This window comes from Mauremys reevesii, linkage group 4 (genome assembly GCF_016161935.1).
Source record: "Mauremys reevesii isolate NIE-2019 linkage group 4, ASM1616193v1, whole genome shotgun sequence".
Taxonomy (NCBI): domain Eukaryota; kingdom Metazoa; phylum Chordata; order Testudines; family Geoemydidae; genus Mauremys; species Mauremys reevesii.
Window position 1 is genome coordinate 147,577,748 of NC_052626.1, and position 23,238 is coordinate 147,600,985.

The 23,238-nt window shown below is 45.0% G+C and overlaps 2 protein-coding genes across 3 annotated transcripts; both read right to left on the minus strand.

The window, feature by feature from the left end:
* Positions 1-336: 336 nt before the first annotated feature.
* Positions 337-1,275, minus strand: LOC120403437 (olfactory receptor 1019-like). Its single transcript, XM_039534506.1, has one exon. The coding sequence runs from the start codon at positions 1,273-1,275 to the stop codon at positions 337-339; it is 939 nt and encodes a 312-aa protein (XP_039390440.1).
* Positions 1,276-9,266: 7,991 nt separating this feature from the next.
* LOC120403416 (olfactory receptor 1019-like) lies at positions 9,267-13,266 on the minus strand. 2 transcript variants are annotated; one of them, XM_039534485.1, is made up of 2 exons: positions 13,254-13,266; positions 9,267-10,210 (listed from the first exon to the last, which is right to left on the minus strand). In XM_039534485.1, the coding sequence occupies exons 1-2, from the start codon at positions 13,264-13,266 to the stop codon at positions 9,267-9,269; spliced, it is 957 nt and encodes a 318-aa protein (XP_039390419.1). The 2 variants fall into 2 exon arrangements, with proteins under 2 accessions (XP_039390419.1, XP_039390418.1); XM_039534484.1 differs by lacking the exon at positions 13,254-13,266 and adding an exon at positions 10,951-10,966.
* Between the last annotated feature and the right edge of the window lie 9,972 nt (positions 13,267-23,238).

The window sequence follows — 23,238 nt, forward strand, 5'->3', positions numbered from 1 at the left end:
CTGCATAATGAAACCAAACCCACGACAAATCGGAGGGAGATAGATTTGATGCCCCCCTCTACTTTCCCAATACAAATAGATCTGTGTTTCTGAAGCACATCACAAATATTCACACACATGAAACAGGCGCTTCCTGGAATTTTCCTGGAATACTCCCTAATAAAGCCCTGATCTTAGTTAAGGCCTGCAGGCCCTGTTGGAATACAAAGAAATTAATAACAATACAATAATGAACAATACTACCACCAACTCTGCAAAATTACATTACAATGGGCTGGGAATTGAATTCACCTGTTTCCACTCCCCATCACTAAACCAGTAAAGAGTTAAACAGATTCAGGAATTGGTTAGGAGTTTATTCATTGCTCTCCTCAGGGCGTCCTTCACCTCTGTGTTCCTCAGGCTGTAGATGAGGGGGTTCAGCATAGGGATCACCAGCGTGTAAAACACTGAGGCCACTTTGTCTGTGTCCATGGAATAGCTGGAGGTGGGACGTAAATACATGAAGAGGAGGGTGCCAAAAAGCAGGACCACAGCAGTCAAGTGAAAACTGCAGGTGGAGAAGGCTTTGTGCCTCCCCTCGGTGGAACGGATCTGCAGGATGGTGGAGGTGATATAGACATAGGAGAGGAGGACAGTTACAAGGCTGCTCACTATAATGCAGCTCGTGAAAGCAAACATCACAATCTCATTGATGTGGGTGTCAGAACAGGAGAGCGCCAGCAGTGGGGGGATATCACAGAAGAAATGATTGATGATGTTGGAGCTGCAGAATGACAGCCGAAATGTAAAACACGCATATATCATTGAATCCACCAATCCCACAGCGTACACCGCAGCCACCAGCTGTTTACAAAGTTTCCTGGACATGGTGACCGTATAGAGCAGCGGGTTACAGATGGCCACATAACGGTCATATGCCATCACAGCCAGCAAGAGGCACTCAAAATCTGAAAAGGCGTAAAAGAGATACAGTTGCACAGCGCAGGCAGTGTAAGAAATGCTTTTCCTCTCGGCTAAGAAATTCAGCAGCATCTTAGGGGAAATTATTGTGGAATAGCAGAGGTCACAGAAAGACAAATTACATAGGAAAAAGTACATGGGGGTTTGGAGTCGGGGATCAATCGTGATTAACAAGATCATCCCCCCATTCCCTACAAGGGTGATACCATAAATCAGTAGGAACACCCCAAAGAGGGGAACCTGCAGCTCCGGACGATCTGTCAGTCCTGAGAGAATGAACTCAGTCGCCTCCGAGTGATTTCCCTTTTCCATCTCCTCTGAACAGAGATCAGGCAGCTACAGAGCTGTGGGCAGGTGGATGGTGCAGAAAACCTGTCCCTTCTCTGTAATGAAGTAAGTGAAGATAAATGGAGAACAGTTTCTCAATGGACTTCAGTACCTGTTCAGGAAAGGGCTTAGTCCACAGAGGCAGATGTTCACAGCTGGTCATTTCAGTTGTTCAATAAAATACGCACTAAATAAATACGAGACGCAGGTTAATCATGCTCCACACAGGGACACTCCTGTTCACTAATCTGAGCAGCAAACAGTGATTGTGATTCTGCTGTAAGACAATCAGGGTGAAAACCATCTCAGTCTGGAGAGATTATTTGTTAGCTAAAGAAGGGTGAGAGAAAAGGAGTGTCAATCTTTCTACCCTCTTTGGGCAAGGGGAGCTCTCTGGTTTGGCATGTCAGGTTGGGGTAAAGTTGCTTCCTGTGCTAATTAAGTTTTTGGGCCTTTACTTTAGCCTGTATGAAAACCCAGGGACATAGTGGAAAGCACTGGCTTCAGTGACTATGTAATTGCCTATTTTTTCCAACCATGGAGGTCGCTCCTTTAGCTAAAGGGGTAGGAGTTGGGACTGAGGCTTTCACTGCTGGAGGTCGTGAATTCAATACCTGCTGATCCCCATGGTGTCTGTATGTGTGTGTGTGACTCTGATACTGGAGAATCATATGTACCTGCTGAGAAGAGAGAGACAGATGCGTTGGCGTTTCCCCATGGTCAGAGTCTGCCAGTTTGGAGCATTCGGGAAGTTTTATAGTTGAGATTTGTGATCTATGGGACATGATTCCAGAAACAACTGGGAATACCTGAGCTCAGAGAGACACAACACCTAATTAATGGGTTCAGTGAACCAAAGCCACCTTGGTGTAATTGGTGCCCTGGCGATTAATTAGTCCCACTCTTTTTTTCTGTGTTATTAAATGATGCAACTTCTACCAGAGTTACAGAGTATGAGGTTAGGGGTAGATTTCATCCTGCTCTTTTCAGTGCAAGCCTGGTACTGCGTAGAGATGATCCACAAAGGTGATTTGTTTGTGGAGACTAAAAGCATTTCGGCTTGGAAATACCATGAGGGTGCATAAGATACCACACACCACCAATCTCTTCCATGGGCCAGGCTCGCAGGCTGGACTACATCCCCCATGATGCATGATGGTCTCTCCTCTTGCTGAACTGCTCTGGAAAATCACCAGAATCCTGCAGCCATGGTCTGGGGAGGAGGGGAGTTTGGTCTTTTTGATGGAAAGCTTATATTTTCCTGAAAAAAGATAATTTCATGGAAAAAAATAGTTCAATTGAAAATCCAATTTCCAATTAAAAAACTTTAAGAAAATTTTTTAACTAGCCTTAGAAATGACACTGGAATCAAAGGAACAGAAAGTTAGATACACCAGAAACATACTAATTTTTAGGCTGTAACTGATACCTTCTCAGTCTTCCTGGTTTCAGAATCAACTCATTGTCCCAACCCCAATAGGTGATATGTAAAACCTGTAACACATGTAAGAGTTCTCCAGATTATATCACACCAATCACCATGGTATTCTATGCCCTTCCCTTGCTAGGTTACTCCCCAAAGTAGGAAGGATAGGTTCATGCATTGTGCTTGATGGAGACCACATGATGACCAGAGGAGCTCAGGAGGAGACCACAGCCATCTACCCTCCATTGTTAATTTGGTGCTTCTCTGTAAAGCTGGAAATGACCAATGTTCCCTCTAATTTTTTTCATCCATGTTCAGATGGAATGTTACGTTCAGCAACAATATCAAGGTCATTAATTGTGCATATTAAATCTAGATATAATATACATTTTTAAAAGTTCATAGGTATGGAGGAAGAAGAAGAAAGAATATTAAAACAAGGGATAATATACAAGGTGCACTGCTTAAAATGCTTATTTAATATGAAATCCAATAATAAAAAATTAACACTGCCTTGGAGTACATGTATTTTAACATCCTTTCTAACTACTCAAGCAAGTAAACACAACAAAATATGGCGTACTGAAAACAGCTATATAAATAAAACAAAGTCATCATGGTCATTAAGAGAAAGCATAAAAATATGCATCAGAGGCCTAATTAAATAACGTACTCCTACAACAGACCACTGAAATCCTCAGGGAAAGCTGCTCTCAAAAAATGAAGCATCTGCCAAAACGCTAGCATTGTGCGGACTTCTGCAGTTCACAAAACTATCCCCCGTGCATGCATATTATCTGCACACACAGCTCAGCTTTAAGATGCTAAATAAATTTATGAGTCAAACAGAAATTCTTTCTCTGCAAATATTAATACAATATTTTCTGATACTGGAAAGGAGAGTAAAAGGCATTCACTTGGTATTATATGATTTCTCTGGAATGTCAACACTTAATTTGATTAATACTTCACACACAGAGAACAGTAAAAGTAAATAATAAAGCAACACAGATAGCAAAACAAAGCCACAAACAAATAAGTGACAACACTGAAAATATGAAGGGAAGTAAAACATCAGGTGGTTGATGATGGGTATTTTAAATGAGTGTTTATGACCCATGCAGTGCAAGTGCAACAGAGCCCTGTGGAAACAGGCAAAGTTATCCTGGTTTCACATTGTGTGTGTCACCAAGTTAAAAACTCGGAGTAGACTGACTCATTAAGTTTTTACACACCCTGCAGGACAATAACACATGGCTTTGGGGTTTGCAGAGAGATCACTACTTCATAGAGCTTGCAAATAAGGTCTTTATCCTACAAAACACTTAGCACCCCCACTAAACCTAGTGCTGCTTGCTACTTATGACTCAATGGGAGTACTCTGAAAAGTCAAAACTATACCAGAGAGCAAAGATCTGGCCTGAATGGCTTCCAATGCCACTCCCCAAACAAATGCTAAAATTTAATGGAAATCACTTGTCAGGAGGTCTAAATTGACAAAGCTTCATAGAAGATCCCTCACTGGTGTCAATCACTGTAGCTCCATTGAACTCCTGGCTGGCTAAAGGAACCTACAGCACCATGGACAGCTCAGAACTGGCAGGGACTGGGGGAGTGAGACGGGGCTCCTGGCTGGCTGATAGGCCTGAACGTATATTTGCCCTGAGGTAAAGGTGAAGCATGAGTCAGGGCTGGGGCTATGTGGCAGTAGCCCAAGGGAGCTGAAAGCAGTTTAGTTAAGGGGACACAGTGATGTGTGGCTGCTGTTTTTAGGGTCTCTGGGCTGGGACCTGGAGTAGTGTTTGGGCCACCCTGCAGTATAAGCAAGGATGGTGAGAGCCTGAGTGTAACCAAACTATTCCTGGCCAGGCTGCAGTTACACACACATGCTCAGGGTGTGATTTGCCTGCTAGATGGCTGTTTGTGAGTGGCCCAGGTGCAAGCCACTTCAGCAAGGCTTTGCAAGGTTGCAGGCAGGTGTGACATAGCTGATTAGTCTGGATTGGACCCTGGTATGTCACAGCCATCAACCTAGAAACTATCCCAGTAACACCAAAGGTGTGGTGCTGACTGACAGTAGTGTTCGATTGACATGAAAGGGTGAGGTCACCACAGGGATGGGCCCATGCACTGATCCATGGCTGCAGATGCACAAGAACATTGTGGTCATCACCTCTCTCCCCCCTCTCTCTTCCCCACAAGGTGGGTATTGCATAGAGATAATCCACAAAGGGGGTTTGTTTGTGGAGACTGAAAGCTTTTGCCTGAAAACTTAACATTTTGGCTTGGAAATACCACGGGGTTGCATCAGATATCACACACCACCAATCGCTTCATGGGCCAGGCTCCCAGGCTGGATTACATCCCCCATGATGCATGATGGTCTCTCCTCTTGCTGAACTACTCTGGCCACCAAATGAAATTAATAGGCAGCAAGTTTAGAACAAACAAAAAAAGAATTATTTTTCACACAATGCACAGCCAACCTGTGGAACCTCTTGTCAGAGGATGTTGTCAAGGCCAAGACTATAACAGGTTTCAAAAAAGAGCTAAATAAATTTATGGAGGATAGGTCCCTCAATGGCTATTAGCCAGGATGGGCAGGGATGGTGTCCCCAGCCTCTGTTTACCAGAAGCTGGGAATGAGTGACAGGGAATGGATCACTTGATGATTCCCTGTTCTGTTCATTCCCTCTGGGGCAATTGGCATTGGCCACTGTCAGAAGACTGGTTACTGGGCTAGATGGACCTTAGGTAGCTTGCTAGTTGCAGTGGTAAATTAACTCATTCTTGGCTTCCCCCCACCACCCCCCGGCCTTTTGTACCTGCAAAAAAACCTTTCACTCCCCACTCACACACCTTTAACACTCCCCAAACAGGTTTGCAATGCTAGCAACAGCATTAGCAATACACAATGCTAATCTGCCTTCCCAACCGACTCCCTAAGGAAGGGGGCCTTGGGGTGCAACAAGGGCAGGTTGCAAAAAGGAGGATATTCCCCAAACTGATGGTTAACACTGAAGATCTCTGCAGATGCTGTTACAAAATATCTCCAAGCATGCCAGCTCCCACCTGATTCTTTTGTTAATTTTATTTATTTCCCGTAATTTATAGTCTGGGAAACAGAGTTTAGCAATAAAATTGCAAAGCAATGGGTGAAAGGGGGAAGGTTAAGACAAGAACTGATGGACTTCAATTTCAGCAAGGCTGGACATTAGGAAAAAACATCCCAACAGTGAGAGTGGCTAAGCACTGGAATAACTTGCCCAGGAAGGTTGTGGAATCTCCACCACTGGAGATTTTTAAGAGCAGGTTAGACATACACCTGTCGGGGATGGTCTAGATAATATTTGGTCCTGCCATGAGTGCAGGGGACTGGAATAGATGACCTCTCGAGGTGCCTCCTAGTCCTATGATCTCACAAAGAGCCTTGCACTGGGGGAACACTAGCCTGAGCACTGGGCAGGGCAAGGGACACACACCTCCCTACACTTGACATTCAGCTCCACTGTATCCCCCATCACACACATAGTGCCCACGGCACACCAAACACACACACACACACAATACACAGTGCACACTACACACCAAACACGCACACAGTGCCCACTGCACACCAAACACACACACACAGAAAGTCCCCACTACACACACACAGCTGGACACTGAGCTTGGTCAGAATGCAGAATCATCTCTCCTGGGAAGCTGGGACAGCTGGAATATTTCCAACTAGGCTGAACAAAAAGAAATGAAGGGGATTCTGCTGCCCTGGCAGGCAGATAGGACTAGATTTCCCAACTGGGCTTTCCTATGGGTAGCTTCTCTGACGTCTGCTTTCTGCTTAAAAATTACATCAACCAAGCTCTGTCGCACAGGACTGAGAAACATTTCATACCATTGTAATTCTTCCATTGACCTAGCTACTGCCTCTCAGAGATGTGGATTAACTATATCGATGGAAAAACCCCTTCCAGCAATTTGAAAAGCGTATACACTATGGCACTGTTGCACACCATAGCTGAGTCAATGTAATGGCCTTAGTATAGACATTCCCTGAATAGATGGGGGAGTTATCTCCCTTCCTATTAAAGCTATTTTTCTCTCCTTTTCCAGTCACTCTTCTTCCTCCCTTGGTAAAGCTCTTTCCTTCTTTTGATAGGTAAATATGTTCAGAAAAGTTGAAATTTCTCCTCTCAGGATAGTTCCTTCCTTCCCCTCCCATGAATGTCTCACTGTCATTTCAATTAAAGGCTGAAGTGCTCTGAAACTGACTTGTTTGCCCATGACTTGGTGGTACCTCCCTTCACTTACATTGAGTTGAGAAGGAGGGAAGCAGTACCTGCTCAGAACCCTAAAATCAGACTTAGAGACTAATTTTTCCCTGTTTCCTAACCACACCAACGTTACCCTTGAAACCTCTGTAGCTGCTTCCTTGGGTGGCAAAGGTTAAATTTGGGTTTGATGACTTTGAGATTTGATCCCTGGAGCATGTTTGCTCCCAGGACAACAGGTGTGCGCAGCACATGCAATTAATATTGTTGCCGTGTCTTTCCTTGTGGAAATGGAACACAGAGGGCCAGAGCATCAGCTGGTTTGTATTGCTGTCTCTCCCGAGAGGTCTTTTTAATATGATACAAAAACTGAGGTGAAGGTATTACACTTTATTTGTTGGTCACCTCTCCAAATGTCGCTTTGTGTCCCAATGATGGGAAATTACTTAAAGGTGTCTAGAAATGGATGAATTTCTTCTGGACTAATAATTTATTGTCAAAACCAATACCGTTTGGATTGACCTGATACTATTCACAAAGTGTTACAAATACTCCTAAGAGCTTTGTCCCTTTTACAGACTAGTCTCCTTCTAGTCTGGGTCCAGCCATCACTCACACCCCCTGTAGTTACTGTCCTTTGTACTAGTTTCTTTCAGGTAGCCTCTCCAGCCCCAAAGGACAAAATGGAGGGTCTCCAAAGTGTTTAAATAGAGTTTCTCTTGTGGGTGGACACCCCTCCCTCCCCCTGTGTAGAATCCCAACTCCAAGATGGAGTTTTGGAATCACATGGGCAAGTCACATATCCATGCATGACTCAGTTCCTTACCAGGCAAGCCACATGCCTGGGAAAGCTCACATGTGGATTGATGTCTCCAAGTTCACTGTTGGCTTAATTGTTTCTTGACGGGGCACTTATTGGGAATAATTTTTTCTCAGGAAGCTGACCAACTGCTTCACTCTGGCTATTTAAAATTAAACAAGTACATAACCAATATTCACAACTTTGAATACAAAAATGATACAGGCATACAAATGGGAGGAATGTATTCAGTAGATCAGAACCTTTGCAGGGATATGTTATATGGCATATGTAGCATAAAACATATTCCAACCATGTCATATTTACATTCATAAGCATATTTTCATAAAGCCTTATGGGGGGCAACGTCACACTGGCGTCTTACAGTGACATGTGACCACGTCACCTGATACTGGAATCCATCTTGAAGGTGGTACTTTTCCAGAGGGACTGTAACGACAGAGGTGGGTGAGAACAGACTGAACACAGGTCAGAAAAGGCATCGGACCTGAGAAGGATTTTACCTGAAGTAACAACTGGAGTTAGAAGTTAACATTTGAAACTGATTTCTGAGTGTATTAAGCTTAGCCTTGCGTGTTTTGTTTTATTTAGCTTTGTGACTTACTTTGTTCTGTCTGTTACTACTTAAAACCACTTTAATCCTACTTTTTATACTTAATAAAATCACTTTTGTTTATTTATAAACTCAGTGTAAGTTATTGTTACTGGGGGGAGAGAGGAAAGAGTTTTGTATATCTCTCTTGCAATGATATAGAGGGTGAACATTTATCATTTTACCCTGTATAATCTTTATACAGACTAAAATTGACTTGTTTGTGATTTAGAGCCCATTGGGAGCTAGGTGTCTGCACGCTGGAGACGTGTATCCTGCTGAGCTGGTTTCAGTCTAGATCTGCAGTTTTGGGGGTGTGGTTCAGACCCTGGGTCTGTGTTGCAGCAGGCTAGCGTGTCTGGCTCAGCAAGGTAGGGTTCTGGAGGCCCAGGCTGGCAGGGAAAAAAGGATCAGAGGCAATTTCAGCACATTAGGTGACAGTCCTAACAGGGGTCTCTGTGACAAATCTGTCACACTATGCACATGGATATGCCAATGAGGGATGTGCTATTGCAATCCAGTTGCTCTCAATCTCTCCTTTCAAAGTTGTTCTACTGTGGATAACAAATTCAATAACCACTGGAACAGAGACGTGAAGTTGAGCATCTCACACTCTAGGTGGCTGCCCCTAGCCACCAGCTTGTAAATTTTTCTCTTTTTCTGGACCTCTGATGCTTCCTGTGATTTGTCCTCTGATCTCAGTTGTGGCCTGCAGACCTTGTTGGAATACAAACAAATTAATAATAATAACAATACAATAATGAACAATACAACGACGGGCTCTGTGAAATTACATTGCAACGTGCTTGGAATTGAATTCACCTGTTTCCACTCCCCATCACTTAACCAGTACAGAGTTAAATAGATTCAGGAATTGGTTAGGAGTTTATTCATTGCTCTCCTCAGGGCGTCCTTCACCTCCGTGTTCCTCAGGCTGTAGATGAGGGGGTTCAACATGGGGATCACCACCGTGTAAAACACTGAGGCTACTTTGTCTGTGTCCATGGAATAGCTGGAGGTGGGACGCAAATACATGAAGAGAAAGGTGCCAAAAAGAAGGACCACAGCAGTCAAGTGGAAAGTGCAGGTGGAGAAGGCTTTGTGCCTCCCCTCGGTGGAGCGGATCTTCAGGATGGTGGAGGCGATATAGACATAGGAGAGGAGGACAGTTACAAGGCTGCTCACTATAATGCAGCACACTAAAGTAAACATCACAATCTCATTAATGTGGGTGTCAGAACAGGAGAGCGCCAGCAGTGGGGGGATGTCACAGAAGAAATGATTGATGATGTTGGAGCTGCAGAATGACAGCCGAAATGTAAAACACGTGTGTATCATTGAATCCACCAACCCCACAGCGTACACCGCAGCCACCAGCTGTATACAAAGCTGCCTGGAAATGGTGACCGTATAGCGCAGCGGGTTACAGATGGCCACATAACGGTCATACGCCATCACAGCCAGCAATAGGCACTCAACATCTGAAAAAGCGACATAGAGATACAGTTGCACAGCACAGGCAGTGTAAGAAATGCTTTTCCTCTGTGCTAAGAGATTCAGCAGCATCTTAGGGGAAATTATCAAGGATGAGCAAAGATCACAGAAAGACAAATTACTGAGGAAAAAGTACATGGGGGTGTGGAGTTGGGGGTTAATCGTGATTAACAAGATCATCCCCCCATTCCCCACCAGGGTGATACCATAAATCAGTAGGAACATCCCAAAGAGGGGGACCTTCAGCTCCGGACGATCTGTCAGTCCTGAGAGAATGAACTCAGTCGCCTCCGAGTGATTTCCCTTTTCCATCTCCTCTGAACACAGATCAGGCAGCTGCAGAGATGTGGGCAGGTGGATGGTACAGAAAACCTTTCCCTTCTCTGTAATGAAGTAAATGAAGATAAATGGAGATCAGTTTCTCAAAGGATGTCAGTACCCACTCAGGGAAAGGCTTAGTCCACAGAGCCAGATGTTCACAGCTAGTCATTTCAGTTGTTTGATAAAATACACACTGCATAAATAGAATGACACGCAGGTTAATCAAACCCCACACAGAGACACTCCTGTTCACTAATCTGAGCAGCAAACATTGACTTGTGACCCTGCTGTAAGACAATCAGGATGAAAACCATCTTAGTCTGAAGAGATTATTTGTTAGCTAAAGAAGGGGTGAGAGGAAAGGAGTGTCAATCTTTCCACCCTCTTTGGGCAAGGTGTGTTCTGTGGCTTGGCAGGTCGGTTTCGGGTAAAGTTGCTTATTGTGCTAATTAAGCTTTTTTTGGCATTTACTTTAGCCTGTATGAAAACCTAGAGACACAATGGAAAGCACTGGCTTCGGTGAATATGTAATTGGCTATTTTTCCAAACAAGGAAGACACTCGGTTAGCCAAAGGGGTAGAAGTTGAGGCTGAGGCTTTTAATGCTGGAGGTCTTGAATTCAGTACCTGCTTATCACCATCGTGTCTGCGTGTTTCTGAGACTGTAATTCAGGACAATCGCACGTACCTGCTGAGAAGAGAGAGAGATGTGGTGGCGTTTCCTCATTGTCAGAAACTGCCAGTTTGGAGCATTCGGGAAGCTTTATACTGAGATGTGTGATCTATGGGACATGATTCCTGAAGCAATAGGGAATACCTGAGCTCAGAGAGCTACAACAACTAATTAATGGGTTCAGTGAACCAAAGCCACCTTGGTGTATCTCATGCCCTGGGGATTAATTCGACCCACTCTTTCCTACTGTATTATTAAATGATGCAATTTCTACCAGAGTTACAGGTTAGGGGTATATTTCATCCTGGTACTGCATAGAACTGATCCACAAAGGGGATTTGTTTGTGGAGACTGAAAGCTTTTTTCCTTGGAAATAACACGGGGGGTGCATCACATACCACGCACCAGCAATCTTTTGAATGGGCCAGGCTCCTAGGCTGGATTACATCCCCCATGATCCATGATGGTCTCTTCTCTTGCTGAACTGCCCTGGATCATCACCAGAATCCTATAGCCACAGTTTGGGAAGGAGGGGTGTTTGGCCTTTTTAATGGAAATCTTATAATTTCCAGGGAAAAGATAATTTCATGGAAAAAAATAGTTCAATTGAAAATCCAATTTCCAATCAAAAAAACTTCTAAAAAAAAATTTCAACCAGTCTTAGCAACAAGTCTGGTATCAAAGGAACAGAAAGTTAGATACACCTGAAACATACTGATTGTTTCAGAATCAACTCATTGTCCCAACCCCAATAGGTGAAATGTAAAACCTGTAAAACATGTAACAGTACTCCAGATTAGCTACTCCAGATTATCTATCTATCTATCTATCTATCTATCTATCTATCTATCTATCGCATGCCAATCACCATGGTATTCTATGTCCTTCCCTTGCTAGGTTATTCCCCAAAGTAGGAAGGATAGGTTCACTCATTGTGCTTGATGGAGACCACATTATGACCAGAGGCGCTCAGGAGGAGACCACAGCCATCTGCCCTCCATTGTTGATTTGGTGCTTCTCTGTAAAACAGGAAATCCATGTTCAGATTGAATGTTACATGCAGCACAAATATCGAGGTCATTTATTGTGCATACTAAACCTATCTATAATATACATTTTTAAAAGTTCATAGGTATGGAGGAAGCAGAAGACAGCAAAACAAAGCCACACACAAACAAGTGACAACACTGAAAATATGAAGGGAAGTAAAACATCAAGTGGTTGGTGATGGGTATTTAAATGAGTGTTTAGGACCCCCACAGTGCAAGTGCATCAGAGCCCTGTAGAAACAGGCAACATTCTCCTGGTTTCACTTTGTGTGTGTCACCAACTCAAAAACTCAGAGTAGACTGACTTATTACGTTTTTTACATGCTCTGTAGGACAATAACACATAGCTTTGGAGTTTGCAGAGAGATCCCTACTTCAAAGAGCTTGCAAATAAGGTCTTTATCCTTCAAAACACTTAGCACCCCCACCAAACCTAGTGCTGCTTGCTACTTATGAGTCAATGGGAATACTCTGAAAAGCCAAAACTATACCAGAGAGCAAAGATCTGGCCTGAATGGTTTCCAATACCTCTCCCCAAACAAATGCTAAAACTTAATGGAAATCACTTTTAATGTATGTCTTATAATGTATCATTTGAAAACTCATAATTTGCTGATCAGTATTGTCCTGATAAAAAAGGTGAGGAAAAAGCAGCAAGGAAACATCCTTGCACATAGATATTTTGTCTCCAGGTAACCAGGTGGAAATGTTTCTCATAAGGAGGATCGGATTATAAAAAGACACCACTTACTCTCCCTCTCTCTGCCCGTTGATTCACTGCATCTGAAGGGATAAAGGAAGCAGCCGTTGGACTGGGGGAGGTGTCCTGACCTAAGAAGTTTGGTCAGTAAGACTGCTGGAAGCATGTGGGGATAATGCTTTTGCTTTGAATTTCACATTGTTTGTTAACTTAGGCACAAGTTGCATTCCAGCTTTGGACTGACTTTCCATAGCTCTGCCTCCACAGATTGCTGATGGGCAATTTTGACAATAATTTCTGCTAGTACCAGTTCAGACTTAATCATGCTGGAGACATATTGTATCCATTCATACTTATAGGCATCATAGAATTGTAAGGGACCTCAGAAGGTCATCTAGTCCAACCCCCTGCTAAAAGCAGGGCCATTCCCCAGGCAGATTTTTACCCCAGTTCCCTAAATGGCACCTTTAAGAATTGAACTTACAACCTTGGGTTTAGAAGACTAATGTTCAAACCACTGAGCTATCCCTCCCCAGCTAAGATCTTTTAAAAGGTGTTCCAGTACTTTAACATTTCCTGATATTGCTCAGAACATTTCATGTTCGAGTGATGCTAAACTAAGAATTTGCATCTCAGTGCACCCCATGGCTAAGGCAGTTCTGTTTCCCAATTCCAGCTGTTCCTTGTACAGCAGCCATTTCCACAGATTCCATGTCGCTTTCAGATTGCCTAGGCCTATTTGTACTAAATCCACATTAGCATCTGCCTGCTTGTGTAGGAGACTCTCCTGTGATTGTGATAAAGCGCTCAATTTATTTCTGATTATCTCTAAATCTACCGTATTCATAATCCCTGATTCCAAAACCAACCCCTCCTAATACAGTGTCTGCTATATCTCATTTGGTCCAACCATAGGGGCTTTGGTATGTTGTCATCCAGGCTTTTAAAATAGGCAGAGAGAAGGGCAAACAGTTTAGCTCCACTCTTGACACATTCAGCTGGGTCCAATCCATATTAATTTTAATTTCTACTAACAAAGGATTCAGGAGGAACTTTATGGGGTCACTCTGAGTTACAAACAGTCTGGATTTCTTTATCCTGATCGGGGTGCTTCTTTTGAAAGCAACATCTTTGGTCCAAGACTTAGTACGCGTATCTGGGGACCAAAAGTTTGAATCTCCATTCGATATTGGACAATATGCTGCTGTGACAGTTAGTATTGTCCCTGTCTTAAGAGGCTCATCCCACTGATATGGTAATCATGGGTAGCTGGAACTCCAGGTGGTAGCCGCATAACGACCCTCTACTTTAACCCCTATTTCCCTGTGGCTTGGTACTCCTGGGGTGTTTGTAAGGTGAACCTTAAGTCCCACTTCCCCGTCCCAGGCATAAATATTGGTATTTCCTAGTGGCCTCAGAATTCAATTTGTATTTTTATCATACTATTCTAAGAGGATTCCTGGTTCCCTGATGGGGATCCAAGATTGATTATTTATGGGGGAATGATGATTGACCAGGGGAGAGATTGAGGTGGGCTCTTCCAAGATATGTTTTAATATCTGGGAGATAAAGGCCCCCAAGAACAGGGACTGTCAAACTTGATACTGAGGTTTCATGGATTTGGAGGGTAGTAGTGGTCGAGCAGCACCTTATGTTCCAAATCCCAGGAGTCCTTTCCTGTAAAAAGTCCAAGACATTATTATTCATGCAAAAAGTTTAATCTGTAAGACATGTACCCATTTAATTTTCCATCCTTCTCACTCAATACTGTATACCATTGGGCTGAAGTGGTCCACTATGGAATAGGGTCCTGCCCATTTTGATTCCAGTGAGTGGCCCCTTTTCCCCAATTTGAGCTACATAACTTGATCCCCTGTTTCCCATAGGGCAGTTTCAGTATGCTTTTGTGCATGGATTGTTTAATTCATTTGTTCCATAGCTTGATTGGCCCTATATTGAAGAGTGGTTTTGTCTTCTTGCAGCTGCTGAAGCCACTGTAAATATTCATGGTGTGTTACATTAGGGATTTCTCCCTGATCTTGTGTTAGGTGGCTAGGGTCAATCATAAGGTCTTTGAGTGTCCAAACATAATTTGAAAAGGCTAGATTTTGGTTTTCAGTCTGTTGCTGCTGCGGATAGCTGCTAAAATGAGAGGCAGCTTGTCTGGCCAATCTTTTCCCACAGAATTTACTACTTTCCGCAGCGCTTCCTTAATGGTTCGGTTCATCCACTCTACCTGACCCGAGGATTGGGGTCGATATGATATATGAAATTTTTGTTTGATTCCTAAAGCTTGTAACATTGATGTAAAAATTTCTCTAACAAAGCCCCCACCCCATTATCAGAATCTGTTGATACAGGGGTAGAATCATTGAATCATAGAATATCAGGGTTGGAAGGGACCTCAGGAGGTCATCTAGTCCAACCCCCTGCTCAAAGCAGGACCAATTCCCAACTAAATCATCCCAGGCAGGGCTTTGTCAGGCCTGACCTTAAAAACCTCTAAGGAAGGAGATTCCATCACCTCTCTAGGTAACCCATTCCAGTGCTTCACCACCCTCCTAGTGAAAAAGTTTTTCCTAATATCCAACCTAAACCTTCCCCACTACAACTTGATACCATTGCTCCTTGTTCTGTCATCAGGTACCACTGAGAACAGTCTAGATCCATCCTCTTTGGAACCCCCTTTCAGGTAGTTGAAAGCAGCTATCAAATCCCCCCTCATTCTTCTCTTCTGCAGACTAAACAAGCCCAGTTCCCTCAGCCTCTCCTCATAAGTCATGTGCTCCAGCCCCCTAATCATTTTTGTTGCCCTCCGCTGGACGCTTTCCAATTTTTCCAAATCGTTCTTGTAGTGTGGGGCCCAAAACTGGACACAGTACTACAGATGAGGCCTCACCAATGTCGAATAGAGGGGAACGATCATGTCCCTCGATCTGCTGGCAATGCCCCTACTTATACAGCCCAAAATGCCGTTAGCCTTCTTGGCAACAAGGGCACACTGCTGACTCATACCTACCATATCTACACACCACACCACCTCATTAAAAAACTTCTTAGCTACCACCTTGGTGCTATTAATTTTAAGGGGAAATGTTTCTACCCATCCTGAAAAGGAATCAATAATTACTAACATGTATCTTTACTTCTTGGTAACTTGTCAATAAAATCAAGCTGAACCCTATGCCAGGGCCCGAGCCTCCGTTGGTGCATCATGGGTTGCCAGTGAGGGGGTCGTGCTCTATCCTGTGCACACCGAATGCAATTCCTTACCCATGTTCTAACATCATCTTCCATCTTTTTCCATTCTGTAACCTGTCTTAACCTATTTAAGGTTCCTTTTACCCCCTCCTGCATGAACTGATGGGCTACATTAATCAGTTCTTGCCTTTCCACTTTTCCTGGAATTCCATGATTTATAGCAGCACCCATTGGTTCGGGGACATCACTAGGGGTGCTTTTAACTTGGCTTCTAGTTACAATTGCTATACTGTGTTGTCAGGCTATTGTATCCAGCCGACTATTCCAAATGGCTTCCTTGCCTGTTCCCTTGTTGTGGGCTTTCACAAGCCCGATTTTCAATTGCTTAGGATTCTATTACCCACTGGTAAATCCATTCCCACTCATCTAAGTATGCAATAACTTTACCATCCGCCGCCTTCCACCCATTTCTTTTCCAGTGCTGCATCCAGAACTGAATTCCCTTTATGCAAAAATCACTATCAGCGTAAATATACACTGGCCATGGGGAGTTCTCATATTGTTTCAGAACCTGATAAACTGAATGTTATTCAGCATGTTGGGCTGACCTGTGGTCCAGCTGGCCCTGAATAATCTCCTTGTCTAAATTGATTACTGCATATTTTACACACCTTTTTCCATTTTTTACCATTGCACTTCCATCAGTGAACCAAATATGCTTCTCTTCTCCTATCGTATCCAGTTCGTCTAGTGGGGGTGCCTCCACTAGAGCAATTCTCTGTTCCAGAGTAACCTCTGGACAGTCGTGCCGGTTTCCTTTTTCAATTAAAGCATGTGTTAACATATCTGTTTTGGATAGAGTTTTCATGGTTACCCCTCTGTTAATTAAAATCAGCATCCATTGTGCCATTCAAGTATTAGAGACTTTCCTTCCCATCAGTTTCCCTGACAAAATGTATTTTAGTTTAGTTTGGGTGCTTTGAATAGTGACTGGAGCTATTCCTGTGATTACTTCAAAAGATTTGCACTGCCTGGATGGCTACCAGTCATTCGCGTTCCCAGGGATCAATATTTATCTCAGCTCCTTGTAGCTTCCTGGATTCATATGCTACTGGAACCAGTTTTCCATCCTCATTATTTTGTAATAGCGTAGCAGCCAAGGCTGTATTGTTTGGCAGACAATCGAATAACAAAAGGCTGTGACTCATCGGGAAAACACAGTGCTGGAGCTCTGAAGCCTTTTGCTTTAAAAGCCTTAAAGCAGCATCCTGCTCTACTCCCCACTTCCAATTTGCCTTTGTCTTTAGTAATCGCCATAGGGAGTGCGTTATTTCAGTATACTTGTCAATGTGTGATCTGAGAAAGTTAAAGCCTCCCAATAGTACACTCAAGGAGTGGGTGTCAGTAGGAGCTGGCATTTCTAGTAGGGCTCTCACCTGGCGCTGGTCTATTTACCTTCCTTCTTTCCAATAATTATACCCAAATATGTGACTTGCGGCTGCACCAGTCGATCCTTATCCAAGGCTACCTTAAATCCTGGTTTTACTAGATTAATGCTAACACTTTTTCAGTTATCATCTGAGTCTGTGCCTCAGTTTCCCCAAAGGCTAAAATATCATCCACATATAAAAACACAAATGGTCTATCTTGCGGACTCAATCTATCCAGCATATTTATCACTTGCCGGTGTGCGATTGCCAGACTGTTGTGATACCCTTGGGGCAATCGACAAAAAGTCCACTGCTGTTCTTTTATTGTAAAGGCAAAAGGATCCTGTGAGTTGGGGTTTAGGGGAATAGCAAAGAAACAATTGGATAAATCAATTACTGAAAAATATTTCGATGTGGCTTGGACCTTTTGTATAACCTGTGTCATGTCCGCCACAATAGGAGCCATAGGTATTGTACCTGTGTTCATCCTCCTGTAGGCCGTTGTTAGGCGCCAGGACTGGCCATCTGCTTTTAGCACCAGCCATACAGGGGAGTTGAAGGGTGACTTTGTTTTTCTGATTCCTCCCTGCTATTTCAGCTCCTGGATAGTTTGTACCAACTGGGCCTCCACCTCCTTTGGATAAAAATATTGTTTTGGGGGAGGCACTAAGTCCGCAACAATTTTTACACAGGCATTGATTTTACCACAGCCTGTTTCTTTTGAGTCCAGACCAAGGGGAATTTCTGGCGCCATTCCTCATTTTGCCGGGCTGATAATGCTGCAATTGGCCTTTCTCCTCCTTTTGCTAGTACTCCCCACTTAAGTAACTCCCCACTTAACAGCCTTTCATTTAATGTTGTTTCGATCGTATGTCCCTGCTCAATTACAGAACATGCTCCGTTGAAAGTTGTGCAATGCTTCGCTATAACCTCGTTTGGCTGCCTGCTTTGTCCACAGCTGGCAGCCCCCCATCAGCTCCTCTACACCAACCCCAGTGCCGCCCGCCCGCCGGCATACCCCGCGGATCAGTGCTTTCCCCCTCCTCCTCCTGCCTCCTGTCTGCGGCAATCAGCTGGCTTGTGGCGTTCAGGAGGGAGGGGGGAGGAGTGAGGACTCAGCGTGCAGACTCCCCCTCTCTCCTCAACGCCGCAAACCAGCTGATTTCCACGGGCAGGAGGGAGGGGGGAAGAGCGAGGATGCAGCGTGCCTCCCCCCCTCCCTCCCCTGCCTCCTGCCTGCGGCAATCAGCTGGCTTGCGGTGTTCGGGAAGGGGGAGGAGTGAGGATTCGGCGTGCGGAGTAAAGGGGAAGGGGAGAAGAAGAAGAGGGTTAAAGGTGGCAGCTTGGGGGAAGTGGTGGAATGGGCAGGCCAAGGGTTGAGCCCATCTGCCCCTGGCGCTTGCAGAGTAGGGGAAGCTGCCGCTGCTGCTGTGCAATGTGCTTCTCCTAGCCTACAGCACCTTCAGCCCCCTTCCTGCCTCATTGTCTCCAGTGCCAGTGGCTGTGTCTGTGTGGGATAAGGCAGGGGCACCTCCCAACTATAGTACTATAATATAGTGGCAAAACAAATTTCTCTGGAACCTAACCCCCCCATTTACATTCATTCTTATGGAGAAATTGGATTCTCTTAACATCGTTTCACTTAAAGTCGCATTTTCCAGGAACATAACTACAATGTTAAGTGAGGCGTTACTGTAGTGGGTTGTGGTCCAGAATGAGTGGTTATTTGTTGGGCCAGTTCCCTTAGCTCCCCTAGGTTAGCTGGCTAGTTATTCTGCCAAAATGCAAGTTTACCAGCGTAATAGGAGGCCAAAGAGGCAGCGCAATCCCTTAAGGACTGGATGCTAAATGGTAGCTCATCTATCGGCATGGCACCGTCAACTGTTACCAGACCAGCCATTACTTACATCAGAGCCCGTCCAGTTGAATAATTCTCAGGGTTTCATTAGGCTCCTGGACGGAGGCTACAACTTGTGCTATAAAGTTACACCTGCCTATCTGTTCCCCAAATGTTGCCATTAGACCCAGGATACCGACGTCCTCAGTAACAACCAATCTATCCAGAGTGGCTCTAATTTCCGGGGCTGCACATACCCCCATGAGTCAATGGACTTCCAAGGCAGTTAGCCCTTCCCTTGCTGCAAGTAAAAACGTGTTGGTACACCAACTAGAAAAGGTGTCTCGCTTCTGGGTCCCCAAATGTCCAGCCATCGCCTTTAAATCGGTGGCCGATACTGGAACTGTGGTAATGGTCATGCTACCCTCACCATCTAAGGGAGTCATTTTGGTGGTGCGTTGAATCGCTGCTACCAGGGCTATGGGAGTGAGCTCATCATGCCTACATTCCTGCGCATTATCCCATATATTCCTCTCCCAAGTTTCCCTGAGGTCCTATATTTCCTCCTTCTCCCAGTCCGGGTTTCCTCTGGGCAAGGTTTGATCCCATTCTCCTGCTGCGACTGCTGCAACCTGGCGGGTTGTGAAGCCTAGCTTCTGCTTAAGCTGCTTGATAATTGATTCACAGCGGTTATGCTTGCAGGTGCTTTGCCCTGTTCTAGCTTTAATTTCTTCACCATGCCCTGTAGGACTTGGTTTTCTCTTGATATTTTATCTTTTTCCTCTACCTGTTCCAGTAATCCCTTTTCCCTCACTTTTAGTTCCTGTAGGGTGTCTTTAAGCATGTCCAATTGGCCGTGGACCCCTGTAGTCAATACTTCCATTTATCTGCATCTTGCTCACTTGCTCTGAGCTTTTCACAAAGTGTAGTATCTTCTGCTCGGCCGTTTGACAGCTGGAGGAACACCTCATTACAGGTTTCCCACAATAGCCAGAGTGCAGCCAAATCCTTTTTTATTGGGGTTGAAGGTTTATAAATCAACAAATATTTTGCCAATTTCTCTTCCAAATCAGCTGGTTGGTATTTCTAATCACTCTAAAATTCTATGTTGCCCGTGCTTGATTCAGGACTGACAAAAACCCTTTTCTCTTTTCACCTCTGTTGCCCGTGCCAGTGCCTAGGCTTATCAATATAGTCTGCCTACCAATTTCTGCCTTCAGGAAGTTCTATATAAATTGAGGGGAGGGATAGCTCAGTGGTTTGAGCATTGGTTTACTAAAACCAGGATTGTGAGTTCAATCCTTGAGGGGGCCATTTAGGAATCTGGGACAAAAATCTATTTGGGGATTAGCCCTGCTTTGAGCAGACTAGATGAGATCCCTTCCAACCCTGATATTCTATGAAACAATGAGTGTCTCAAGCTGGCTTAAGAGACAGGCTCCCCACCCCACAGAAATACCTGTAACCACAGGGCTGGGGGAGAACAGGCTGGGCCAAGGTGAGAAAAGGCATCAGATCTGAGAATAATTTTACCTGAAGTACCAACTGGAGTGAGACATTAACATTTATAATGAATTTCTGACTGTATTAAGCTTAGCCTTGCATGTTTTGTTTTATTTTGTTTTGTGACTTACTTTGTTCTGTCTGTTATTACTTAAAACCATTTAAATCCTACTTTTTATACTTAATAAAATTACTTTTGTTTATTTATAAACTCAGTGTAAGTGATTATTACCTGGGGTGGGGGGAGGTGCAAACAGCTGTGTATAGCTCTCTTAGGCCTTGTCTACACTACAAGACTATTTCGAATCAACTTAGTTCGAATTTGTGGATTCGACCTTATGAAGTCAAATTTGTGTATCCATACTAAATACACTAATTCGAATTTCTGAGTCCACATTCACGGGGCCAGCGTCGACTTTGGAAGCGGTGCACTGTGGGAAGCTATCCCACAGTTCCTGCAGTCCCCGCTGCCCATTGGAATGCTGGGTAGAGCCCCCAATGCCTGCTGGGGGGAGAAATGTGTCGAGGGTGGTTTTGGGTAAGTGTCGTCATTGAACCGTCAATCACAACCTCCCTCCCTCCTTGAAAGCGCCTGCGGGCAATCTGTTCGTGCACTTTTCTGGTCAGTGACAGCGCGGACGCCACAGCACTGCAAGCATGGAGCCCGCTGCGATCATCGCCGTTTTCTCCTCCTCGCACTTTATCGTCCACCTCTTCCACAGTCAGCTGCTGAGAAATTGGGCCACTTTTCAATGGTGCTTCAAGCACTGGGGGACCATAGGGGACGTTTTACAAACATCAACGTCGGGTGGCCGGGCAAGGTTCATGATGCGTGTGTTTTCAGGAACTGTGGGCTGCTCAGACGCCTGCAGGAAGGTAGTTTCTTCCCGGACCACGAAATAACTGTTGTGGATGTGCAGATGCCTATAGTCATCCTCGGGGACCTAGCCTGCCCGCTAATGCACTTGCTCATGAAGCCCTATACAGGCACCTGGGACAGCGACAAGGAACTCTTCAAATACCAGCGAGCAGCAAGCAGCATGACCTGTGACTGTTCAGTTTCTTTACGGAGAAGCTGAACCTGCCCCTGTTTCTTTACCCAGTTACTGTTGACTCTCCTTTTCGGTTACATACCCCGTTCACCCCGTTACCCCCACTTCCAGCACACGTGTAAAAATAAAATACATGTCCCATTATTACTTAACAAAGGTTTCTTTATTCATGACTTTTCGTGAAAGGGTTGAAACTGGGACGCAGGCTGTGCTGGGTAGGGTGTGCGGTGATGTAAAGACCGCCTCTAAACTCAAGGAATGACAGGCTCCTGCTCCTAGAGCGGTCCGCAGTGCCGGAATGCTTCTTTCAACGGAGCCTGCCATCCCTCTTTATGGAATTCTGTGTGCGGGCGGATATGTGACCTTGTGGCGGAGGAGGACAGATACAGATTCCTCAGCTGCGTGACTCAGCGGTCCAGGACAAGGACCGCTGTATAAGATCTGTAACCGCCCTCCCCCGCTGCAAAGTCACATCTCCCCCGCCCACACAGATCCTGGAAACCACCTCCAAAAACCGACCAGGGTGCCTACTGACTGCACCGTGTGTGTGACCCACTGCTGATCCTGCCCCCGTGTCTGTACCCTGGGAAAGGTGACTGTCCTATGCAATTAACCACCCCCTTCCCCACGCCCCCCATTCAAACACAGTCTTCTTTGAAAAAACATAATGGAAACAGTAATTAACAGCAAAGCATTTTTATTAATTAAGTACACAGTTAGGGGATGGGACTGGGATTGGGACTACTGTGAGTGTGAAAGTGAAGGACTTCGGCAAAGGTAGGGTATGAGAGCTTTTGGGTACTTGAGCACTGTGCTGTGGTGCAGTGACAGTATTCACGTCCCCGGCCGCCCCTCCTCCTGATTACTTTCGTTGAGGGGGGTATGGGACTTTGTGGCAGGGGAGTGCGGTTGCAGATACACTGCAGGGTGTCTCTGTCCTCCTGCAGTCCTGCAGAACATCCACAAGGCGCCTGAGCGTGTCCGTTTGCTCCCTCACTAGTCCAAGCAGCGTTTCAGTCGCCTGCTTGTCTTCCTCACGCCACCTCTCCTCCCGTTCGCTGTGTGAGTGCTGGCACAGAGAGACGGTCTCCCTCCACTGGCTCTGCTGGTCCGCCTCTGCTAGGTAGCAGCCCATACGTTCCTCGAACATCTTGTCCCTTGTCTTTTTCTTTCACCGCCTAATCTTTGCCAGCCTCTGTGAGTGGGATGCTGTGGCAGGTCTGGAGACAGTGGAAGCTGTGAGATGGGAAACAGGGAGTGAATTCCTTGCAAAGATACATTTTGGCGAACAATTAACTGAGTCTAGGCTGTCTCTGTGAATTCTGGGTTGAGACCCCTGTGCCTGCTGGGGCACAAATCATTTTCGCGGTGGATTCTGGGTATATGTCGCCAGTCATTCCTTCCTCCGGGAAAGCAACGGCAGACAATCATTTCAAGCCCGTTTTCCCAGAATTGCCCTGGCATACACCATAGTGTGGCAACCATGGACACTGTTTTGCCTTTTGTGTATGTCACCGTATGTGTACTAGATGCCGCTGACAGAGGCGGGCCAGCAGCGCTACACAGCAGCATGAGTTTGC

Excerpts from the sequence above, each read along its gene's own strand:
- LOC120403437 (XM_039534506.1), bottom strand. The coding sequence starts at position 1,275 with ATGGAAAAGGGAAATCACTCGGAGGCGACTGAGTTCATTCTCTCAGGA.